Source organism: Mus musculus, chromosome 8 (genome assembly GCF_000001635.26).
Source record: "Mus musculus strain C57BL/6J chromosome 8, GRCm38.p6 C57BL/6J".
Classification (NCBI taxonomy): Eukaryota; Metazoa; Chordata; class Mammalia; order Rodentia; family Muridae; genus Mus; species Mus musculus.
In genome coordinates, this window is record NC_000074.6 from 15,955,590 (window position 1) to 15,976,869 (window position 21,280).

The 21,280-nt window shown below is 41.1% G+C and overlaps 1 protein-coding gene across 4 annotated transcripts in view; it reads right to left on the minus strand.

Moving 5' to 3' along the window:
- Positions 1–21,280, minus strand: part of Csmd1 (CUB and Sushi multiple domains 1) — a 1,642,848-nt gene that overhangs the window by 63,052 nt on the left and 1,558,516 nt on the right. For all 4 annotated transcript variants that reach the window (XM_006508931.4, XM_006508930.4, XM_030243874.1 and 1 more), the window contains one exon: positions 5,803–5,988. In XM_006508931.4, the coding sequence (XP_006508994.1) occupies positions 5,803–5,988 (186 nt within the window). The remainder of the gene's footprint in view (positions 1–5,802; positions 5,989–21,280) is intronic.

Genomic DNA, 21,280 nt, shown 5'->3' on the forward strand with positions numbered 1-21,280 from the left:
GCTGGGATTAAAGGCTTGCGCCACCATGCCCGGTGACAAGTTTATTTTTAACCACTAGGTCCTCTCTGCCTTTTCATAGTTTTTTTTTCCCAAGGTAAAACTGAAGATAAGCTAGTTTTCCTCTCACAGAGCTATTCTCCCTGAGACCGTAGATAGCCATGAATAGCATTCTATGTGCACAATAGTCAAATGCAGTCTGTAAATATTGTAGGGGAGCCATTAATGATGATTCCTAGTGATAAAAAAAAATAAAAAAATAAAAATTACACAGCAGTCCGGAGTTGTGTGAGTGGCCTCTGTCTTGAAAGTTACAACACACACTAGCACTCTGGGGGCAGGGGGTGGGTGTGGGAGGGGAGCACAAATGAATGAGAATCATCACTCAGAAGGAAACCTGAAGACCTGGGTGGGCATGAAAAGCAAAGTCCATCCTGTCTTTAGTGTGCTGCCGGAAGAGCTCAGGCTTTCAGAAACTGCGTCTGCTGTGGTTTTTATGTTTTCAGTGCTGATCTGTAGGCAGACTATGCAAAGCACGAATCGCTCACAGTTGTATCTGAACGATCCATGGCGCACTTTAGGTGGTGAAATCCTGAGTCACACAGTCTGGATGGTGGAAAGTCCCCGAGTGTAATGCTGGAGGAGGCAGGATCTGTGAGTTTGCCTATGTCTACATCTGCATCCCTGCAGGGAGGAGCTGTTCCCACACACATGGGTTATGATGAGGTGACATGTACAGCTCTTCTGTCTATGTGCACCCCAAGTGTCATGTTGCATGCCATGAATATGGAAAAGAAAGAATAGCTTAAGTAAGGAATTAGAAATAAATCCCTCAAAGACATCCTTGCTCATAAACTCGATACTTAATAATGTGTATCTTAAGGGCCATGTTTTCTGGTTCTCAGTAACTGTTCAGGAAGCTTTTCACTGTCCTGTCACCGTGGGAATACGCAAGGTCACCTTTCCCCAGCACGCCACTCTAGCAGTCATACCTCAGCAGAATTTTAAGCAAGTGGAGGTGAAAGATCCAACGTGTAGGGCAGAGGTGAGAGACACATGTCTGCTTTTAGGTGTGATAGTGAATAACTCATGGAGCTGACTGTTTTACTAACGTCTATTCCTGACGTTAGACCCAAAGGATGAACAGAGCAAAACAACACTGAGAAACTTGTAGGATAGAGCAATCCAGGATGCTCAGGCGAGAGCTGGATCAAAAGTGAGAACATCTGGAAACAAAGAATACACTTCGGCTCATAGCCTTGAGGGTTGAGGGAGATGAAGCAGGGCAGCAGGGGCTTGAGTCTCAAGTTACCTGAGTGACACGTGAAAATGTGTCTCTCACTGGACGATTAAAGTCAAGCGATATCCAGAGGTACCAGAAGTGGCCATATGTCGTGGTTTTCAAGAAAACATGACTTTATACTGATGGAAATGCATTAGAGTGAGTTCTTTCAGCTGCTAGTTACCTGAACCTCCAGATGGATACTTAGAGGACAGTTACTGCTCAGATGTGTAACTCATTTTGTATCAGTGTCATCTCCATCAACAACATGATCGTCACTATCAGTCACCCCCATCACCATGAGTATACCATCATCACCATCACCACCATCTCCATCTTTCTTCTTCTTCTTCTTTCTTCTTCTTCTTCTTCTTCTTCTTCTTCTTCTTCTTCTTCTTCTTCTTCTTCTTCTTCTTCTTCTTCTTCTTCTTCTTCTCCTTCTCCTTCTCCTTCTCCTTCTCCTTCTCCTTCTCCTTCTCCTTCCCCTTCTCCTTTTTCTTTTTATTATTATTGTTATTATTGTTATTATTGTTATTGTTATTATTTACATTTCACAAACAAGGCAGTCAAGACTCAGTCAACCCAGGCAAGAATTCCCCCCTGTGTAGGGAGTTCTCTCAGAGTCTCTCTGATTTATACTTTTCTTGTCAACACAAAAAGCAAAATCCATTCCATAATTACTCTAAGTAGATAGTAGGCAAAACCTTCATATATTCATCATGAAGGGTATAAATACCACAACAGGCAAATATCAAATAAATAACAAAGTCTTTGAAGGGAGATACAAATATTATTTGTTATATCTGAGGACTACAGGAAAACAAGTCTATGTCATCATGAATGTAGTCAGTACATAGTGTTGACAACTGACTAAAGTTTCATGGTTGATTCTATGTTAGTTAAATATGCTGCAACTTGTAGAGTGTGCAAGGTTGTCCACAAACCTGACATTCCTTCTGTTTGTACTTTTGCAGGAATATAGGCTCCCTTCTATTACATAAATAAAACAACCACCATAGGATGGTTTTTTCCCTTTTAACCAAGGGAACATTCATAGTAGTCCATTCCAACAGACTTGACATGGTGTATGCCAATGTTGACATGGCTGACACCATTTTTGTACCAAAACATAATTGTACTTCTTAAACTAAAAGAGTTGAAATCACAAATTATGGGTAGTCATTATACAACAAACATATTTTCCCAACATCTGAATCTCAAGGAGGCAGAGAAGACACTTGCATTTGACCTGGGAAATCTTAGCTTACATTAAAATAAATAGGGTTGTTTTGTTTGCCTATCTATCTATCTATCTATCTATCTATCTATCTATCTATCTATCTATCTATCTATCTATCTAAATATCTATCTATCATCTGTGTGTGCTCAAGCACTCATGTGAGTGTGTCTGTCTGTATGCCACAGAATGCAGGTATCATTAGAGTCCAGATAAAGTTCAGAAAAAGCTGAAATTATAGATGGTTTGAGCCAATCAACATGGGTGCTGGGAACTAAACTTGGGTCTTCTGAAAAAGTGGTATGTGTTATCAGTTTTTGAGCTATTTCTAACCCCTGGCTGCCAGTTTTGTGGAGAGAGAATCTGGTTTCTTATTGAAGCTTTGAGTCAGGGGCAAAGCAGCAAAGCCAGCCAGCTGTTCTTCCCTTGGAGGCCTTCATACTATGATGAGGCTGCCACCAGAAATACAAAGCATCCTCTTTGGTAGTATTTGGTCCTTATCAGGAATCTTCCCTCTTTGTCAAATCATCCCATAAGTGTGGAGTATAATTGCCTTTTTATTTTCTTTTAGCGGTTTCGCCACATCATGCTCATGTGGCAAAGTTTGTCTTATTACCACATTTAGTTGGAGCATGTTTAATTAGATTTGTAAAATTATGATTAGATACCTTTGGAGTGAAATAATTTAATCATCCCTTCCTTCGCACTCACAGTCGAAGCAGAGTCTTTGCAGAGCACCAGCAGCCTGCACTGATGAGTGTGAGGGGAAATGGGCGGAGCCGTGGAACTTCAGAAGCCCAAGAAGCAAGACAACTAGCTTGGGAAATAATCAATTGATTGAAGTTATGATTGCTCTTTTAAGTCCTTTGTCTTGTGGTTCATCTAGGTAATTCTCAGTGAGAACATTTTTACAAGAGCGGTGGATTTAGGGGGAAAGACCTTCTTTGGGGCTTTTATAGCATTTATATTGTTATTATGAGACCTTGGCATGTGGCCTTTCTTCATTGACATGTGTCTGATATGCACAGGCTGCCCTGTTAAATGGAAGCTTGAATTTATTGCTTTTTCTCAAGCTTGGCTGCTTTCAGATCAGATCAGAGGTGTTGGTAGGTTAGTCCTCCTGGCATTCTCTGTTGATTTTGGAGAAATGGGGTGGGGAAATTCCAGTGTGTGGAATGGAATGGAAAGCTGAGCTCTGCTGAGGAGGGATGCAGGCACCTTTGCAGCTAAGCTCTTCCTTTTACTCACTGTCCATCTGGTTTATAGCAGAGTCAAGTTTAAATGTCCTGGATGTAATTCCTGGGACTAGCTGTCCAGACAGACAGTAAATAAATGCCTGTTTTTTTTTTGTTTTTTTTTAAAAAACATTAGTTTTGTTGCTGCTATCTTGTGTCAGCCCTAGAGCAAACACGAGTAACTGAGTCTAAAGTAGCTGTCAGTCTGGGTAATGATGACAGAGCCACCCGTAGTCTCAGTTCCTGGATACACAACTCTATTAGTTTTACAAAGGACTCTAGAAAGGAATGAGTTTCCTTAGGAGGTTCTTGTCCTCAGAAGAGCTCGAAGGCTCTAGAGGACTAGGTTCTCCTTTTCTTTCTAACGCAGATGTTGGTGAAATGAATTACCCAGGAATGGGGTGGGGTGGGTCATTGTCCTGCTTTGCAGGGTGGCTGTCAGATTATGACTTGTCCCCTCATGCTTCTCTGTCTACTGTTTAAAAGTGATAGGGCAAGCCCATGGCCACTGCTGCAGGTGCTGCCTGATACATACAAGACTTGCTCCCGTCTGGTCTTCAGATACCTTCTTGTCTCCTGCCCAGTGACTCCTGCACACTGCGAAAGCAGCCACGTTCTCCATCAGTGTGTAACTGGAAGTTCACCCTTGTGCCTAGGACTAGTCCTAGTTTTCATAGGATTTTAACTGTTCACAGTAACGGGGGAAAGAATGTGATAACCCAGTAGGTTTACATTTTAAGTACAAATAGTGTCTTGAAAAGGACTGGTTGAATGTGACACGTGTTGCTTCTGTGTTTCTGAATGTCTGTGTACCACTATTCACCTAGGCTCTCAGTGAATTCAGGTCAAAGTGAAGACTCAGACATGCAATCAGACATGACCACAGGAGCCTTTGGAGTCCAGAAAAGGGTGCTGGATCTCTCCAGCTAAAGTAAGAAATGGCGGTGAGCCTCCTGGTGAGACTTGACTTTGCTTTTCTGTCCTGATAAGGATTTTGCATAAACTTGTGTACATTTTTATCCAGAGTTTAAAATTTTAACATAACCAAAATATACAAAAAGACAAAAGAAAACTAATTCTGTAATTCAAGGTCAAGTAAATATTTGTTGCTAACATATCATTAAAGCAAAAATAATATTATATATTTTTAAGTTTTGAAATACTAGAAGGGCAAGTTAGATCCAGGTGAAAAATTTTAATATGTTGGTGACAAAATTCTTGCTGTATAAATTTATGTTTGAAAAAAATAAATACATTTATGTTCGCATGTACATGTGTATATACACATATGTATATATTTGTGTTTATACATGAGTATTCACATGTGTGTAGGCATGTGTGTGTAACTTCTGTTAAACTTGGCTTCTCAGCATGACTTTCTACCATTTAAGTCTATATTTTACACTGTATTCAAACTTTTCATGCTTGAATAATTTTTCTTTCCAAAATATTTATTAATTTTAATTAAAGTATAATTATATCATTTCCCCCTTCCCTTTACTCACTCATGTTTGACTCTTGCAAGAATATTACTATGGACTGAAAATAGCTTCCTAGATGTCTTACTCCACATTACCAATGAAATTGCCGTTTCCCTTGGCAGCACATGATATGCATAAAGAGTGCATAATAAATAACACAGATGAAACAATGCCTCTTATTTCAAAGCCCTCAAACATGTGAGAAATGGAGGCTAGAACTCCCATTGCTTCACATTTCACACCTTACATTGAGTGTTGTTGAGCTCAAGGTCAGGATCTTGAGTATCTCCCTATATTTAAGATGGCAGTCAGAATAAGATGTGACCAGGTAAGTTACATGTTATAGATTGTGATGGAATTAACAGAATTTTCTGGGCTAACATCCAGGGTTACACAGCTCTTTTTAAGTGGTGGGAGTTGTGTCTGTGGGAGTTGTTTGTATTCTTAGGATAAAAGAGAGCAGGTCTTCACAACACTGGGAAGGGATTCTGGAAGTTAAATTCACCCAGGCTCTCAGTGAATTCAGGTCAAAGTGAAGACTCAGACATGCAATCAGACATGACCACTTACGTTTGCATGTGGGTGGCTTTCCTCTGTTGCTCCACAGGCCATCTTCTTGACATACAGTGGTGGCTTCCTGACTCGCATCCAGCTTGAAGCCTTCATTACATTCATAAGTCACTTTACTGTCTAAGGTGAACTCATTGCCCGTGAATGAGCCATTTCCCGGAGCCTCTGGAATTCCACAGGACACAGCTGAAAGGATAAGAAGAAAACCATGCTTATCCTCACAAGACTGTGTTAAAATTTGTCATTAGGTTTCAACTCAGAGACAGAGCTATTAATCATGTTCTTCATGTCTGTCAAAAGTACACACATTTTCAGAATTGTAAGGATGCAAAATATTCATGAGAAACAGTGGAAGACTTATTGAAGTGGTAGAAAACAGTTCAGTGTCAAACACTGTATCTGAGAGATACTGGAGGGTCTGGGTGATGACTTCCACTTAGACACAGGCTAGTCACAGTCGGCATGATTGTTTCGTTGTGTGTTCAAGTATCAATCACACATTCTACCTTGGGTGACTGTGGAGAGAAGGACAGGTGTAGGCCACTTCTTTGCCATCTCAACAATGGCTTTGACTATCAAGACTCACAGGAATTAGGCATGAATGTGCAGCTGCCCACCTCCCTTTCCTCTCCACTTTTCCCAACTTCTCTTCTTCAACACATAGCTTCTTGTTAAAGATGCTGTGCTTTGCCTGGCAGACCCTTCGCCGGCTCCTGCGTTGGGAATGTGATCTCCATTGTATCCTTTGTAGAAGCGAGGTGTAAGAACTTTAAGAGCTGGGGGCCTCTGGAGGTTCTCATCCTGAAAGCAATTGTCTTCTCCTGGGACCCAGGGTAGTTCTCATGAGCTGTTGAAAGAGCAAGTCAGGCTCTTCTAACTTCCCTGGCTTCCTGACTCATCATAGGATCAACTTCTCTCAAACAAGCTCCTACCGTGATGCTTCCTGATGTGCAGGGGACTCTCACCAGTGATGACCCTACTCCACGCCACTTTTAGAAGTCCAGAACTGTGAGCAAGAGGGATGTTTTTTTCCACAAATTACTCAGCCTTGCAAACGTTGCTATATGAATACAAAGGAAGCTTGTACAAAGGTAAATGGCTTTCTCAAGTTCAGCAGTGCATCTAAATCAAAGCTAAGAACTTCTAAGTAATCTGGAAAATTAACCTGACTAAGTTATCTTCTGACCATCACACACACACACACACATACACACACACACACACTCACAGGAAAAAAATAAATGAATGTTTATTTTTTAGATGTCAAGCTTGCAGAAAATTCAAGCTCTACTATTTCTCATGTGTTGGCTTTTGTTTCTTTTTGATAACTTCATACGCATGCACAGTGTGCTAGATGTCTACCCTATTACACTCTCCTACCTCCTCTCCTCCCATGCCTACTGAAACCTTTCTTCACAGCCCCAATTTCTTCTACCTTCCCCCCTCCCTCTAACTCCTCCTCTACTCCTCTTCTTTTCCTCCTCCTCTTCCTCCCTCCCCCACTTCTTCTTTTTCTGATTTTGGGGTTTGGAAATACTGTGTTTAATTGGAGTTGGCAAGACTATAGATAAGGGGATCTTTACTGGCAAGAACACTTGCCACTGGCAACACTACTAAGTAAAATCATTTTCTTTCTCATAGTAACCATGAACTGCCAAAAGATTTTCAGAAAATAACAGGGCCTGGTCAACTCCTCTTCCATCCATTGTAGCATATACTGTAGGACTCAGTGCTGTGCAGGTTTTATGCAGGAAGCCTGAGCTGTTGTGAGTTCAATGGACCACCATGTATAGAAGACAATGTCTCCCAGAATCCTCCCTTCTCTACAGCGCTAATGTTCTTCCTGTCCTCCATTTCATAAACTCAACCCTCTGAAATATCTGCTGCATGTAATATAATATTAACTCATAACAAATATCATGTGGATGTGTAGCCATTATTTTGGGGAAAGTGTTCAAAATAGCAAACAATAACTGCAGTGTTTCCCAAACCACTGTTCTCTGTCCAACAAACTTACCAGTAGACAAGCTATCCACCGGAAGCCTATTCAGCCTTTGAAAACTGACCATCTTTAGGGAATCTAGAACATGTCATGGATTTTGTCTTTTTTAAAAAGTTCTTTATATCCCATTATGTTGTCATGTCTCAATTCTCCACTATATAGCTCCATTTCTTCCAGGTAACCACGTATCTATCTCTCAAATCCTAATGTTTCTCCCCCCCCCCAACTTAACTACGTACACTGTGCCCAGTCTCCACTTCCTGTAAGATTCTTATTTGAGGGCAAGCGTGGAATGAAATGGCATCTCCTGCAGGTTAAGTGGGAAAGATAACATCCCACAAGCTCATAGGAAACACTCATAAAAGGGGCTTTTACCCAGGGGGCCAAGTCAGACAGGCTTACAGATGATTCTGTTCAACCTAAAATCTTTCAAAGGAAAGTGAACTCTGCTTTGGAGGACTCCGGAGAATCTTTCCTACATGTTCTGCTCAGTAATGAGCAGTCTGCTTCGAGACTTGAAGTACAGTTTCTATCCCCAGGAGAGCGTTCATTAAAGGAGCTGGGGTGAGGGCCACTGCTGATGCTCCAGCCTTCAGTGAGTTACTTCCTGTGATTCTTTGCTCTGTTCAACCCATGGGATTATATGTCTAAGACTCTGAACTTAAGCCAGCATTGTCTTCCATATTTAAACCACTAGTTAAAAATAAATGTTCCTACTCTATTGCTCTCCTGAAAAGATCTGCCACTGATTCACAATTCACTGAGAGGAGCATCCAGGAAGAATTGGTAGAGAATCTCTCAGGATGCTCCTGCCATTGTCAACAGAAATGAGAGAGATCTAGACCAAAGTTCAGAGGTATGAAGCCTATTTCTGAATTTTCCCAGAGCCAGTGATGTTCTTGGTCACATTACCTCTCTGAACTTCCACAGACAAGACACTCCAGTGGTATTGTCCATAGACTCAGAAAATTATATGCATAAGGAGGGTTTTAGGGCTCACATTCCCATATATCAACATTGTTATCATAACCAAAACTTTTTGGGACATTTATTGATAAACCCTCTGGGACAATGGAAATGTATTTCCTGTATATTACCTCATTCAACCCTTAACGCATATAGAAAGGTAGAATCAATCAGTAGTTTGTGTTGTGAATAACATAGATTTTAGAGATACTATGCCCTTACTGGACTTTTTCTATCGTTGTGATGTGTTTTTATTTTATATGCAATATTTTAGTCTACCATGTGTCTGGTAGCCAAGGAAGCAAGAAGTTGTCACATCTCTGGGAATTGAAGTTACAGATATAGATGGTTGTGAGTTGCTATGTAGGTGCTGGGAATCGAACCCTAATCCCAAGCCCATAGAAGAACAACAGTACTCTCCACCACTGATACCTCTTTCTAGCCTCCCTTTCCTGAATGTTTATGACCCATTCAAAGCTGTGATAGGGTACTATCACATATCATATCATATCTCAGGTATTAGATGCTTCTTGGTTATTGACCCCAGGTTACTACTCACAAATGAGCAGTTTTATTTTTATGTCTAATATCAAGACAGCACCAGCCTACTCATTAACAGACAAGCAGGTTAAAAATAAGTTTTCAAAATGCAATCCTAAAAGCAAAGGCCACAGAGCACCTGGTCATTTTTGCTAATATCCCTGAGGCTCCGTTTCCTATTTTCTCCTCTGTCTTAGACTTCTCAATTCACTTCTTTGAGAACTTAGTGATGAATAAACCTTGTGCTTGAAGCTTAACTAAATCTCACAGACATTCAACATGTGAGGCACAAAGGGAAACTCACAGCAGATGAAGAGGGAGATACAGAAGTCTCTAAGTCCAGTGCTGGTTATGATAGTGTAACTGCAGGAATATGCAGGGCCACAGTCTAGCCTGAGAAATGTCCTCCCCTTTGTTATGAGAGCTGAAGATAGTTTCTGAGAGCAAGGATGGATAGAGGGAGCCAGAACTGGGGTTTGAAGAACCTAAATTATACAGATGAACAATTCAAAAATCCATGGGCAGTATGACAATGGTCAGCTGTTCCGTAGGATAGACAAGAATGTCGCTGAGAGGCCATTCTGCTCTTCTAAACCTCTGGAAAACAGTGCAAGCTGGCCAAAGTATAACATAAAAACAAACTGCAACTAACAAAATTATCACAAAAGGCTCCTTTCATGCCTTTTTGCAAGTGGCTGGTTGCAAAGACTCTGGCCTTGTCTCAGAGTCTCTAGAACCTTGGTGTAAGTAGCCTACCTAACATGAAACACAGGTAATACAGCTGTAAAATAAACTCCATCACCTACTGGTACAAAGCCACAGAGAAGTATAGGTAACAGAGTCGGAGAGTAATAGTTATTTCTTAGGAATGTAAAGCAAAGTTTTAATGCATAAAAAGCAAGCATCTAAAGAAAGACAACCAGAGGAATTTAACACACAAGGAGGACTTGAGTTCAAGCTCTGAATCCAACATCCCAGGAGCTGCTCCCCAGAACTCCATGTCTTAGAAACAGAAATAACTCATGTAGGGGGCACATGCATGGTGCTGGGTACATGCATGGCACAGGTAGATGGTCACCAGGAGGTGTTAAGAGGATCACACTCTGTAATACTGACTACCCAGAAGTTGCCACTGCTACCCCCGGGATCCGAAGCTATTTGTCTGTGGCTTTCACAAAAATAAGAACAATAAAAACTGTATTAGAAGATAAAATCTAGTAAGTGTAATTGAAGATGGAAGTAGACCGCCCTCTCCCCTTCCCCCTGGTGGTAATGAGCTATGATAGTCACTGTTAGAAACAGCCTTGTGGGGACTCAACACTGAAAAATGGAGCCCAGCAGGATAGCTCAGAGGGCAAAGGCACCTGCTGCTACACCTAACCACCTGAGCTCTATCCTGGAGACTATGGCTGAAGGAGATAAATAATGCCTGCAATTTGTTTTCTGACCTTCTCTCTGTCTCTGTCTCTCTCTCTCTGTGTGTGTGTGTCTGTCTGTCTGTCTGTCTGTGTCTTTCTCTGTCTCTCTCTCTGTCTCTCTCTTTTACTCTTTCTATTTCTCTCTATCTTTCTCTGTCTCTCTGTCTCTGCCTCTCTTTCACACACACACACACACACACACACACACACACACACACACACACACACACAAATAAGTGCATCCTTTTTTTTTTTTTAAACACCTAGGAATGAAACCTTGGCGCTACCTAACAATTCTAGGTCTGAGTTTGTGCCCAAATATAGCATCTAAGAGATATAACTGTACACTCATATTCTCAGTAACATTGTTCACAGTCACTAAGATGTAGAAGCCACTCAGTTCTCCACGAATGGGTACACGGGTAGCAAAATGTCAATGACATATACATAGTAATCAGCCTCCAGCAGGAAGGGGATTATAAGACATAACACACAGAGATGATCCTGGGGGCACTGTGGCAGGTAAGGAAGCCAGCAGCAAAAGGGAAGGACATATTCATTTCACTACCACAAGGGACTGGAGTAGACTGTTAGGAACAGGGAAGAATTTTAATTTCCAGGGCTGGGGTGGGGGCCGGGCATTGCCTTTCCATGGGACAACATCTCTGTCTGAAGAAAGCATGCTGGGGTGAGACACTAGTAAGGGTGGCATGGCATTATAAGTGGATTTAGTAGCATTAATCTGGAAGTTTATATCCTGGGATTTAACAATGACAAAACTGCAGTGTTTTTCCAATGCAGGTACATGGGCAGGCTGATAGCAGTCAGACATAGACCAGTGAGAATGTTCTCTTTTTATTGACAAGTGAAATTGTGACTCAGCAGAGAGCATTCAAGCCAACAAATACAGTCTTCTTTTGTTTTTCTCTTACATGTATGTGAGCTTTGCCGGAACATATGATTATGTACCTCGTGTGTGCCTGGTGCCTGAGGAGGCCAGAAGAGGACATCAGATCCAAAAGAACTGGAGTTCAGAGTGCCGTAAGCCACGATGTAGGTCTACAAATTGAACCTAAGCCCTCTGGAAGAGCCACTTAAGTCTAGATGCTCTTAACTGCTGAGCTATCGCTCCAGCCCCACTGAATACCAGTTTGGGATAATTAACTTTGAAGGACATAATACATTCTCTAAATCACTGACCTGGATATTTGTCTGCATTTTAATAAAAGAAAGATTAAGGCCCATAATATGGATATACGTGTAACTCCTAAATTTGAAAGGCTCTTGTGATTGACAGGACAACAGAGGAAGACTCTTGCAGAGAGAAGGGCCTCAACACTCGATTTCCTAAGAGTTGTTGTTAGCAAATCATATTTTTAACCCCAGAGAAAGCTTTATTGATTTTGTGTGTGTGTGTGTGTGTGTGTCAAGACAAGGACTGTTTATGCATGTTTATTTCCCCTTTAGATATATTAAGTGGACACTGGCACACTACTAACCAATAAATCTATCAGTCACTCTTACACGTGGGCTACTCTGTTGATCTGACAAACACTAGCCTATTAATTCTGTACACATTGTACAAGTTGCTGCTTGTCAACATTACCTAAGTGTCCTAGGTAAATACATTTAAGCGTTTAAACAGGATTATTTTTTTCCATATTTTATTAGGTATTTAGCTCATTTACATTTCCAATGCTATACCAAAAGTCCCCCATACCCACCCACCCCCACTCCCCTACCCACCCACTCCACCTTTTTGGCCCTGGCGTTCCCCTGTACTGGGGCATATAAAGTTTGCGTGTCCAATGGGCCTCTCTTTCCAGTGATGGCCGACTAGGCCATCTTTTGATACATATGCAGCTAGAGTCAAGAGCTCCGGGGTACTGGTTAGTTCATAATGTTGTTCCACCTATAGGGTTGCAGATCCCTTTAGCTCCTTGGGTACTTTCTCTAGCTCCTCCATTGGGAGCCCTGTGATCCATCCATTAGCTGACTGTGAGCATCCACTTCTGTGTTTGCTAGGCCCCGGCATAGTCTCATAAGAGACAGCTACATCTGGGTCCTTTCGATAAAATCTTGCTAGTGTATGCAATGGTGTCAGCATTTGGATGCTGATTATGGGGTGGATCCCTAGATATGGCAGTCTCTACATGGTCCATCCTTTCATCTCAGCTCCAAACTTTGTCTCTGTAACTCCTTCCATGGGTGTTTTGTTCCCAATTCTACGGAGGGGCATAGTGTCCACACTCCAGTCTTCATTCTTCTTGAGTTTCATGTGTTTAGCAAATTGTATCTTATATCTTGGGAATCCTAGGTTTCGGGCTAATATCCACTTATCAGTGAGTACATATTGTGTGAGTTCCTTTGTGAATGTGTTACCTCACTCAGGATGATGCCCTCCAGGTCCATCCATTTGGCTAGGAATTTCATAAATTCATTCTTTTTAATAGCTGAGTAGTACTCCATTGTGTAAATGTACCACATTTTCTGTATCCATTCCTCTGTTGAGGGGCATCTGGGTTCTTTCCAGCTTCTGGCTATTATAAATAAGGCTGCTATGAACATAGTGGAGCATGTGTCCTTCTTACCAGTTGGGGCATCTTCTGGATACAGGCCCAGGAGAGGTATTGCTGGATCCTCCAGTAGTACTATGTCCAATTTTCTGAGGAACCACCAGACTGATTTCCAGAGTGGTTGTACAAGCCTGCAATCCCACCAACAATGGAGGAGTGTTCCTCTTTCTCCACATCCACGCCAGCATCTGCTGTCACCTGAATTTTTGATCTTAGCCATTCTGACTGGTGTGAGGTGGAATCTCAGGGTTGTTTTGATTTGGATTTCCCTGATGATTAAGGATGTTGAACATTTTTTCAGGTGCTTCTCTGCCATTCGGTATTCCTCAGGTGAGAATTCTTTGTTCAGTTCTGAGCCCCATTTTTAATGGGGTTATTCGATTTTCTGAAGTCTACCTTCTTGAGTTCTTTATATATGTTGGATATTAGTCCCCTATCTGATTTAGGATAGGTAAAGATCCTTTCCCAATCTGTTGGTGGTCTTTTTGTCTTATTGACGGTGTCTTTTGCCTTGCAGAAACTTTGGAGTTTCATTAGGTCCCATTTGTCAATTCTCGATCTTACAGCACAAGCCATTGCTGTTCTGTTCAGGAATTTTTCCCCTGTGCCCATATCTTCAAGGCTTTTCCCCACTTTCTCCTCTATAAGTTTCAGTGTCTCTGGTTTTATGTGAAGTTCCTTGATCCACTTAGATTTGACCTTAGTACAAGGAGATAAGTATGGATCGATTTGCATTCTTCTACATGATAACAACTAGTTGTGCCAGCACCAATTGTTGAAAATGCTGCCTTTCTTCCACTGGATGGTTTTAGCTCCCTTGTCAAAGATCAAGTGGTCATAGGTGTGTGGGTTCATTTCTGGGTCTTCAATTCTATTCCATTGGTCTACTTGTCTGTCTCTATACCAGTACCATGCAGTTTTTATCAAAATTGCTCTGTAGTAAAGCTTTAGGTCAGGCATGGTGATTCCGCCAGAAGTTCTTTTATCCTTGAGAAGACTTTTTGCTATCCTAGGATTTTTGTTATTCCAAACAAATTTGCAAATTGCTCCTTCCAATTCGTTGAAGAATTGAGTTGGAATTTTGATGGGGATTGCATTGAATCTGTAGATTGCTTTTGGCAAGATAGCCATTTTTACAATGTTGATCCTGCCAATCCATGAGCATGGGAGATCTTTCCATCTTCTGAGATCTTCCTTAATTTCTTTCTTCAGAGACTTGAAGTTTTTATCATACAGATCTTTCACTTCCTTAGTTAGAGTCACGCCAAGATATTTTATATTATTTGTGACTATTGAGAAGGGTGTTGTTTCCCTAATTTCTTTCTCAGCCTGTTTATTCTTTGTATAGAGAAAGGCCATTGACTTGTTTGAGTTTATTTTATATCCAGCTACTTCACCGAAGCTGTTTATCAGGTTTAGGAGTTCTCTGGTAGAATTTTTAGGGTCACTTTTTTTTTTTTGAGTTCTTTCATTTTTTCCATTTCTTATTAGGTATTGAGCTCATTTACATTTCCAATGCTATACCAAAAGTCCCCCATACCCACCCACCCCCAATCCCCTACCCACCCACTCCCCCTTTTTGGCCCTGGCGTTCCTCTGTACTGGGGCATATAAAGTTTGCAAGTCCAATGGGCCTCTCTTTGCAGTGATGGCCGACTAGGCCATCTTTTGATACATAAGCAGCTAGAGTCAAGAGCTCCGGGGTACTGGTTATTTCTTTACATTCTATTTTCTGCCTTTACTTTCTTTAGGGTCACTTATATATACTATCATATCATCTGCAAAAAGTGATATTTTGACTTCCTCTTTTCCAATTTGTATCCCCTTGATCTCCTTTTGTTGTCGAATTGCTCTGGCTAATACTTCAAGTACTATGTTGAAAAGGTAGGGAGAAAGTGGGCAGCCTTGTCTAGTCCCTGATTTTAGTGGGATTGCTTCCAGCTTCTCTCCATTTACTTTGATGTTGGCTACTGGTTTGCTGTAGATTGCTTTTATCATGTTTAGGTATGGGCCTTGAATTCCTGATCTTTCCAAAACTTTTATCATGAATGGGTGTTGCATCTTGTCAAATGCTTTTTCTGCATCTAACGAGATGATCATGTGGTTTTTGTCTTTGAGTTTGTTTATATAATGGATTACATTGATGGATTTTCGTATATTAAACCATCCCTGCATTCCTGGAATAAAACCTACTTGGTCAGGATGGATGATTGCTTTAATGTATTCTTGGATTCGGTTAGCAAGAATTTTATTGAGGATTTTTGCATCGATATTCATAAGAGAAATTGGTCTGAAGTTCTCTATCTTTGTTGGGTCTTTCTGTGGTTTAGGTATCAGAGTAATAGTGGCTTCATAAAATGAGTTGGGTAGAGTACCTTCTACTTCTATTTTGTGAAATAGTTTGTGCAGAACTGGAATTAGATCTTCTTTGAAGGTCTGATAGAACTCTGCACTAAACCCGTCTGGTCCTGGGCTTTTTTGGCTGGGAGACTATTAATAACTGCTTCTATTTCTTTAGGTGATATGGGACTGTTTAGATGGTCAACTTGATCCTGACTCAACTTTGGTACCTGGTATCTGTCCAGAAATTTGTCCATTTCGTCCAGGTTTTCCAGTTTTGTTGAGTATAACCTTTTGTAGAAGGATCTGATGGTGTTTTGGATTTCTTCAGGATCTGTCGTTATGTCTCCCTTTTCATTTCTGATTATGTTAATTAGGATTTTGTCCCTGTGCCCTTTAGTGAGTCTAGCTAAAGGTTTATCTATCTTGTTGATTTTCTCAAAGAACCAACTCCTCATTCGGTTAATTCTTTGAATAGTTCTTCTTGTTTCCACTTGGTTGATTTCACCCCTGAGTTTGATTATTTCCTGCCGTCTACTCCTCTTGGATTTGCTTCCTTTTTTTCTAGAGCTTTTAGATGTGTTGTCAAGCTGCTAGTATGTGCTCTCTCCCGTTTCTTCTTGGAGGCACTCAGAGCTATGAGTTTCCCTCTTAGAAATGCTTTCATTGTGTCCCAAAGGTTTGGGTACGTTGTGGCTTCATTTTCATTAAACTCTAAAAAGTCTTTAATTTCTTTCTTTATTCCTTCCTTGACCAAGGTATCATTGAGAAGAGTGTTGTTCAGTTTCCACGTGAATGTTGGCTTTCCATTATTTATGTTGTTATTGAAGATCAGTCTTAGGCCATGGTGGTCTGATAGGCTACATGGGACAATTTCAATATTTTTGTATCTGTTGAGGCCTGTTTTGTGACCAATTATATGGTCAATTTTGGAGAAGGTCCCCTGAGGTGCTGAGAAGAAGGTATATCCTTTTGTTTTAGGATAAAATGTTTTGTAGATATCTGTCAGGTCCATTTGTTTCATAACTTCTGTTAGTTTCACCGTATCCCTGTTTAGTTTCTGTTTCCACGATCTGTCCATTGATGAAAGTGTTGTGTTGAAGTCTCCCACTATTATTGTGTGAGGTGCAATGTGTGCTTTGAGCTTTACTAAAGTGTCTTTAATGAATGTGGCTGTCCTTGCATTTGGAGCGTAGATATTCAGAATTGAGAGTTCCTCTTGGAGGATTTTACCTTTGATGAGTATGAAGTGTCCCTCCTTGTCTTTTTTGATAACTTTGGGTTGGAAGTCAATCTTATCAGATATTAGAATGGCTACTCCAGCTTGTTTCTTCAGACCATTTGCTTGGAAAATTGTTTTCCAGCCTTTCACTCTGAGGTAGTGTCTGTCTTTTTCCCTGAGATGGGTTTCTTGTAAGCAGCAGAATGTTGGGTCCTGTTTGTGTAGCCAGTCTGTTAGTCTATGTCTTTTTATTGGGGAATTAAGTCCATTGATATTAAGAGATATTAAGGAAAAGTATTTGTTGCTTCCTTTTATTTTTGTTGTTAGAGTTGGCATTCTGTTCTTGTGGCTGTCTTCTTTTTGGTTTGTTGAGGGATTACTTTCTTGCTTGTTCTAGGGTGTGATTTCCATCCTTGTATTGCCTCTTTTCTGTTATTATCCCTTGAAGGGCTGGATTCGTGGAAAGATATTGTGTGAATTTGGATTTGCTGTGGAATACTTTGGTTTCTCCATCTATGGTAATTGAGAGTTTGGCTGGGTATATTAGCCTGTGCTGGCATTTGTGTTCTCTTAGTGTCTGTATAACATCTGTTTAGACTCTTCTGGCTTTCATAGTCTCTGGTGAAAAGTCTGGTGTAATTCTGATAGGCCTTCCTTTACATGTTACTTGACTTTTCTCCTTTACTGCTTTTAATATTCTATCTTTATTTAGTGCATTTGTTGTTCTGATTATTATGTGTCGGGAGGAATTTCTTTTCTGGTCCAGTCTATTTGGCCGGGTATATTAGCCTGGGCTGGCATTTGTGTTCTCTTAGTGTCTGTATAACATCTGTTCAGGCTCTTCTGGCTTTCATAGTCTCTGGTGAAAAGTCTGGTGTAATTCTGATAGGCCTTCCTTTATATGTTACTTGACCTTTCTCCTTTACTGCTTTTAATATTCTATCTTTATTTAGTGCATTTGTTGTTCTGATTATTCTGTGTCGGGAGGAATTTCTTTTCTGGTCCAGTCTATTTAGAGTTCTGTAGGCTTCTTGTATGATCATGGGCATCTCTTTCTTTATGTTTGGGAAGTTTTCTTCTATTATTTTGTTGAAGATATTAGCTGGCCCTTTAAGTTGAAAATCTTCATTCTCATCAATTCCTATTATCCGTAGGTTTGGTCTTCTTATTGTGTCCTGGATTTCCTGGATGTTTTGAGTTAGGATCCTTTTGCATTTTGTATTTTCTTTGACTGTTGTGTTGATGTTCTCTATGGAATCTTCTGCACCTGTGATTCTCTCTTCCATTTCTTGTATTCTGTTGCTGATGCTCGCATCTATGGTTCCAGATCTCTTTCCTAGGGTTTCTATCTCCAGCGTTGCCTCGCTTTGGGTTTTCTTTACTGTGTCTACTTCCCTTTTTAGTTCTAGTATGGTTTTGTTCATTTCCATTACCTGTTTGGATGTGTTTTCCTGTTTTTCTTTAAGGACTTCTACCTGTTTGGCTGTGTTTTCCTGCTTTTCTTTAAGGGCCTGTAACTCTTTAGCAGTGCTCTCCTGTAATTCTTTAAGTGACTTATGAAAGTCCTTCTTGATGTCCTCTATCATCATCATGAGAAATGTTTTTAAATCTGGGTCTAGATTTTCGGTTGTGTTGGGGTGCCCAGGACTAGGTGGGGTGGGAGTGCTGCGTTCTGATGATGGTGAGTGGTCTTGATTTCTGTTAGTAGGATTCTTATATTTGCCTTTTGCCATCTGGTAATCTCTGAAGCTAGCTGTTATAGTTGTCTCTGTTAAGAGCTTGTTCTTCAGGTGACTCTGTTAGCCTCTATAAGCAGACCTGGGAGGGTAGCACTCTCCTTAGTTTCAGTGGGTAGAGTATTCTCTGCAGGAAAGCTCTCTCCTTGCAGGGAAGGTACCCAGATATCTGGTGTTCGAACCGGACTCCTGGCAGAAGTTGTGTTCCACTCACTAGAGGTCTTAGGATCCCTTGTGGAATCCTGTGTGGGCCCTTGCGGGTGTCAGGTGACTCTGCTGGCAAGGTAGCCCGGGGCTCGAGTGGAGCGGAAGGGGCTTGTGCCCCACGTCAGGCCTGGGTAGTCTACTTCCTTATGTACCGCAGTCTCAGGTTCCGCGCGATTGGATTGGGGCCGGCGCTGTGTTCCACTCACCAGAGGTCATAGGATCCTGTGGGGAATCCTGTGTGGGCCCTTGCGGGTGTCAGGCAACTCCGCTGGCAAGGTCTATTGATTCTTTTAGGAACTATAATTACCAGTCCTTGAAAATGCAGAGTGAGTTTAAGCCAGTAACTTAGGAACTCAGTAAGCAGGTATGAGAAGCAGTCCAGCAGACTTTCGGAATAGAGGACAGAAGTCTGCATGGTCTCTTTCCTGCACTTGGAGCAAGAAGCAACTTTACTTCCAGACAAGTAAAGTTCGAAGAAGAGTCTGCTCTGTTTCTACTGAAATCATGTCTGAAGGCTGCAGCACTGCTCGGTTCTCCGCTGAGTCAGGCCAGCTGCTGCCCAGTGGAAAGATGAGAGTAACTGTTGTTAGGACAGGAGAGCATTTCTAGATGTTGAGGGAGGACATGATGTTAGGCTGTCTTAGTTTAAAAACCAAAGCAGGAGATGTCTAGCAGAAAACATCAACAATGGAGGAAAGGGAGAAAATTATAGCTACACATGAGTATAGTGGTGAATTGGTGATAGGTAGATAGTTGGAAGAATGTATAGAGGATAGATAGATAGATAGATAGATAGATAGATAGATAGACAGATAGATAGAGAACAATAGCTACAGGGATAATTAGATTGTTATAGATGATTGAATAAGTGATAGGTAATCAATAGATAGCATCAACACATAAGTAAATGGGGATAGTGGTTGGGTTAGTGAGTGAATGGATGGGCAATGCATAAACATGGATAAGAAGGTAGAGGGTAGACTGGAAGATGGATACCTTCAAAGGTTCTCATGAAGAAAACTACAATTGAGTTAAAATATGACAAACTTGGAAAGTCATACTCATTGGTGACAGAGAAGTGACAGAATGATACAATTTCACACTCAGGTCTCCTGATGGATGGACAAGTAGAGAGGATGGTTTCCATAACTTCAAAGGCATTGGACACCTGCCCCACAGAGTCTCCTGTAATCACGCATTCACTAAAGAAACCAAGCACTGCAAAATTACCATTCCATGTTTTAGATGAAAAAGAAACTATATGTGGGCCTACAAATTCTGTAATTGTTAATCGACGATTCAAAGGAGTGTGGCCTGAGGATAGCTGCCCTCCATTCCAGTCTGATGGCTGCAGCTTCTCTTAAAATAGACAGAGTATTTCTCTTATAATTGACCATACATGCTCAGTTTACATAGACAAAGTATGTTCAACTGAACATTGTTTTGAGAATCCTAGATTTTAGTTTCCCTTGAACTGTGCTTTAGTCAGAGAACCTGAGGTGGCACTGCTGAGCACGTGTGTATGTAGATGGGGCATACCACATGGCCTGTGCAAACCCACTCTGCAGGAAGCTAGAGAGAGATGTCATCTGATGGTCTCTGAAGATGCCCTGACTCCTTGACTAGTTGAGTTGTGAGTCTTTTGTATTTTTCTGATCTAGTTTCTGGAAAAATTACAATAGAAGCATTCAAGAGTTTAACAGTAAAGCATCCTTCGGCCTCTCTCTGACTGATACCATGTTTTAGGGTCAACATGAATTGTATAGAGACTGGTCCCAGTAGAGACTTCAAATTCCAACCACTTCACAATAGTGGATACTATGCAGAACAGAATCTCCAACTTCATAAAAAATTAGAAACCCCCATTTAAGGCTCATTTATCCAATGGGAGGCTTCTGGCCTCTAAAAGTTCATTGAAGTGATGGCTTTTCCGGTTATGGTCAACTTCAGCAGGTGATATTGGTGAGGTGTTGTTGAAGGTATAATTAAGTTACTAACAGAGAGGAAAGGAATGATACATAAATCTAGAATGTTCCCTGGCCTGCCCAGCTTCTAGCCTCTTCTCTCTTGTTTTCTTTGTTTCCATTAAAAAAACCCAGAACCTGGCTGGCCCAGAGCACAAAGGTCACTGACTGCCTATGCTATGACAGCCCCCACCCATCTTTGAAAGGGACATTTAGAAAAATAATCAAAGTTCATTTTCCATCTGTGTCCATGGCAAAGCCCTTGACTACATGTGAACATAAGAAGAAGGCTTTCAAAACTTCATCTCTGTTCCTCTCCTGCTACCATGTTATTCAAATTTCTGTCATATCCAGACATCTTCCCATGCTTAGTCTAAATCCAGTGTCCTTCAAGCAAGCCTATCTGTCTCAGGATGATCACTTGCACCTTCCTTGATGGCTAGTCTTGATTTAATCTGTAAGAAGTGGCAGAGGCCACAGAGAAAATCCATGTTTTGCAGATGAAGA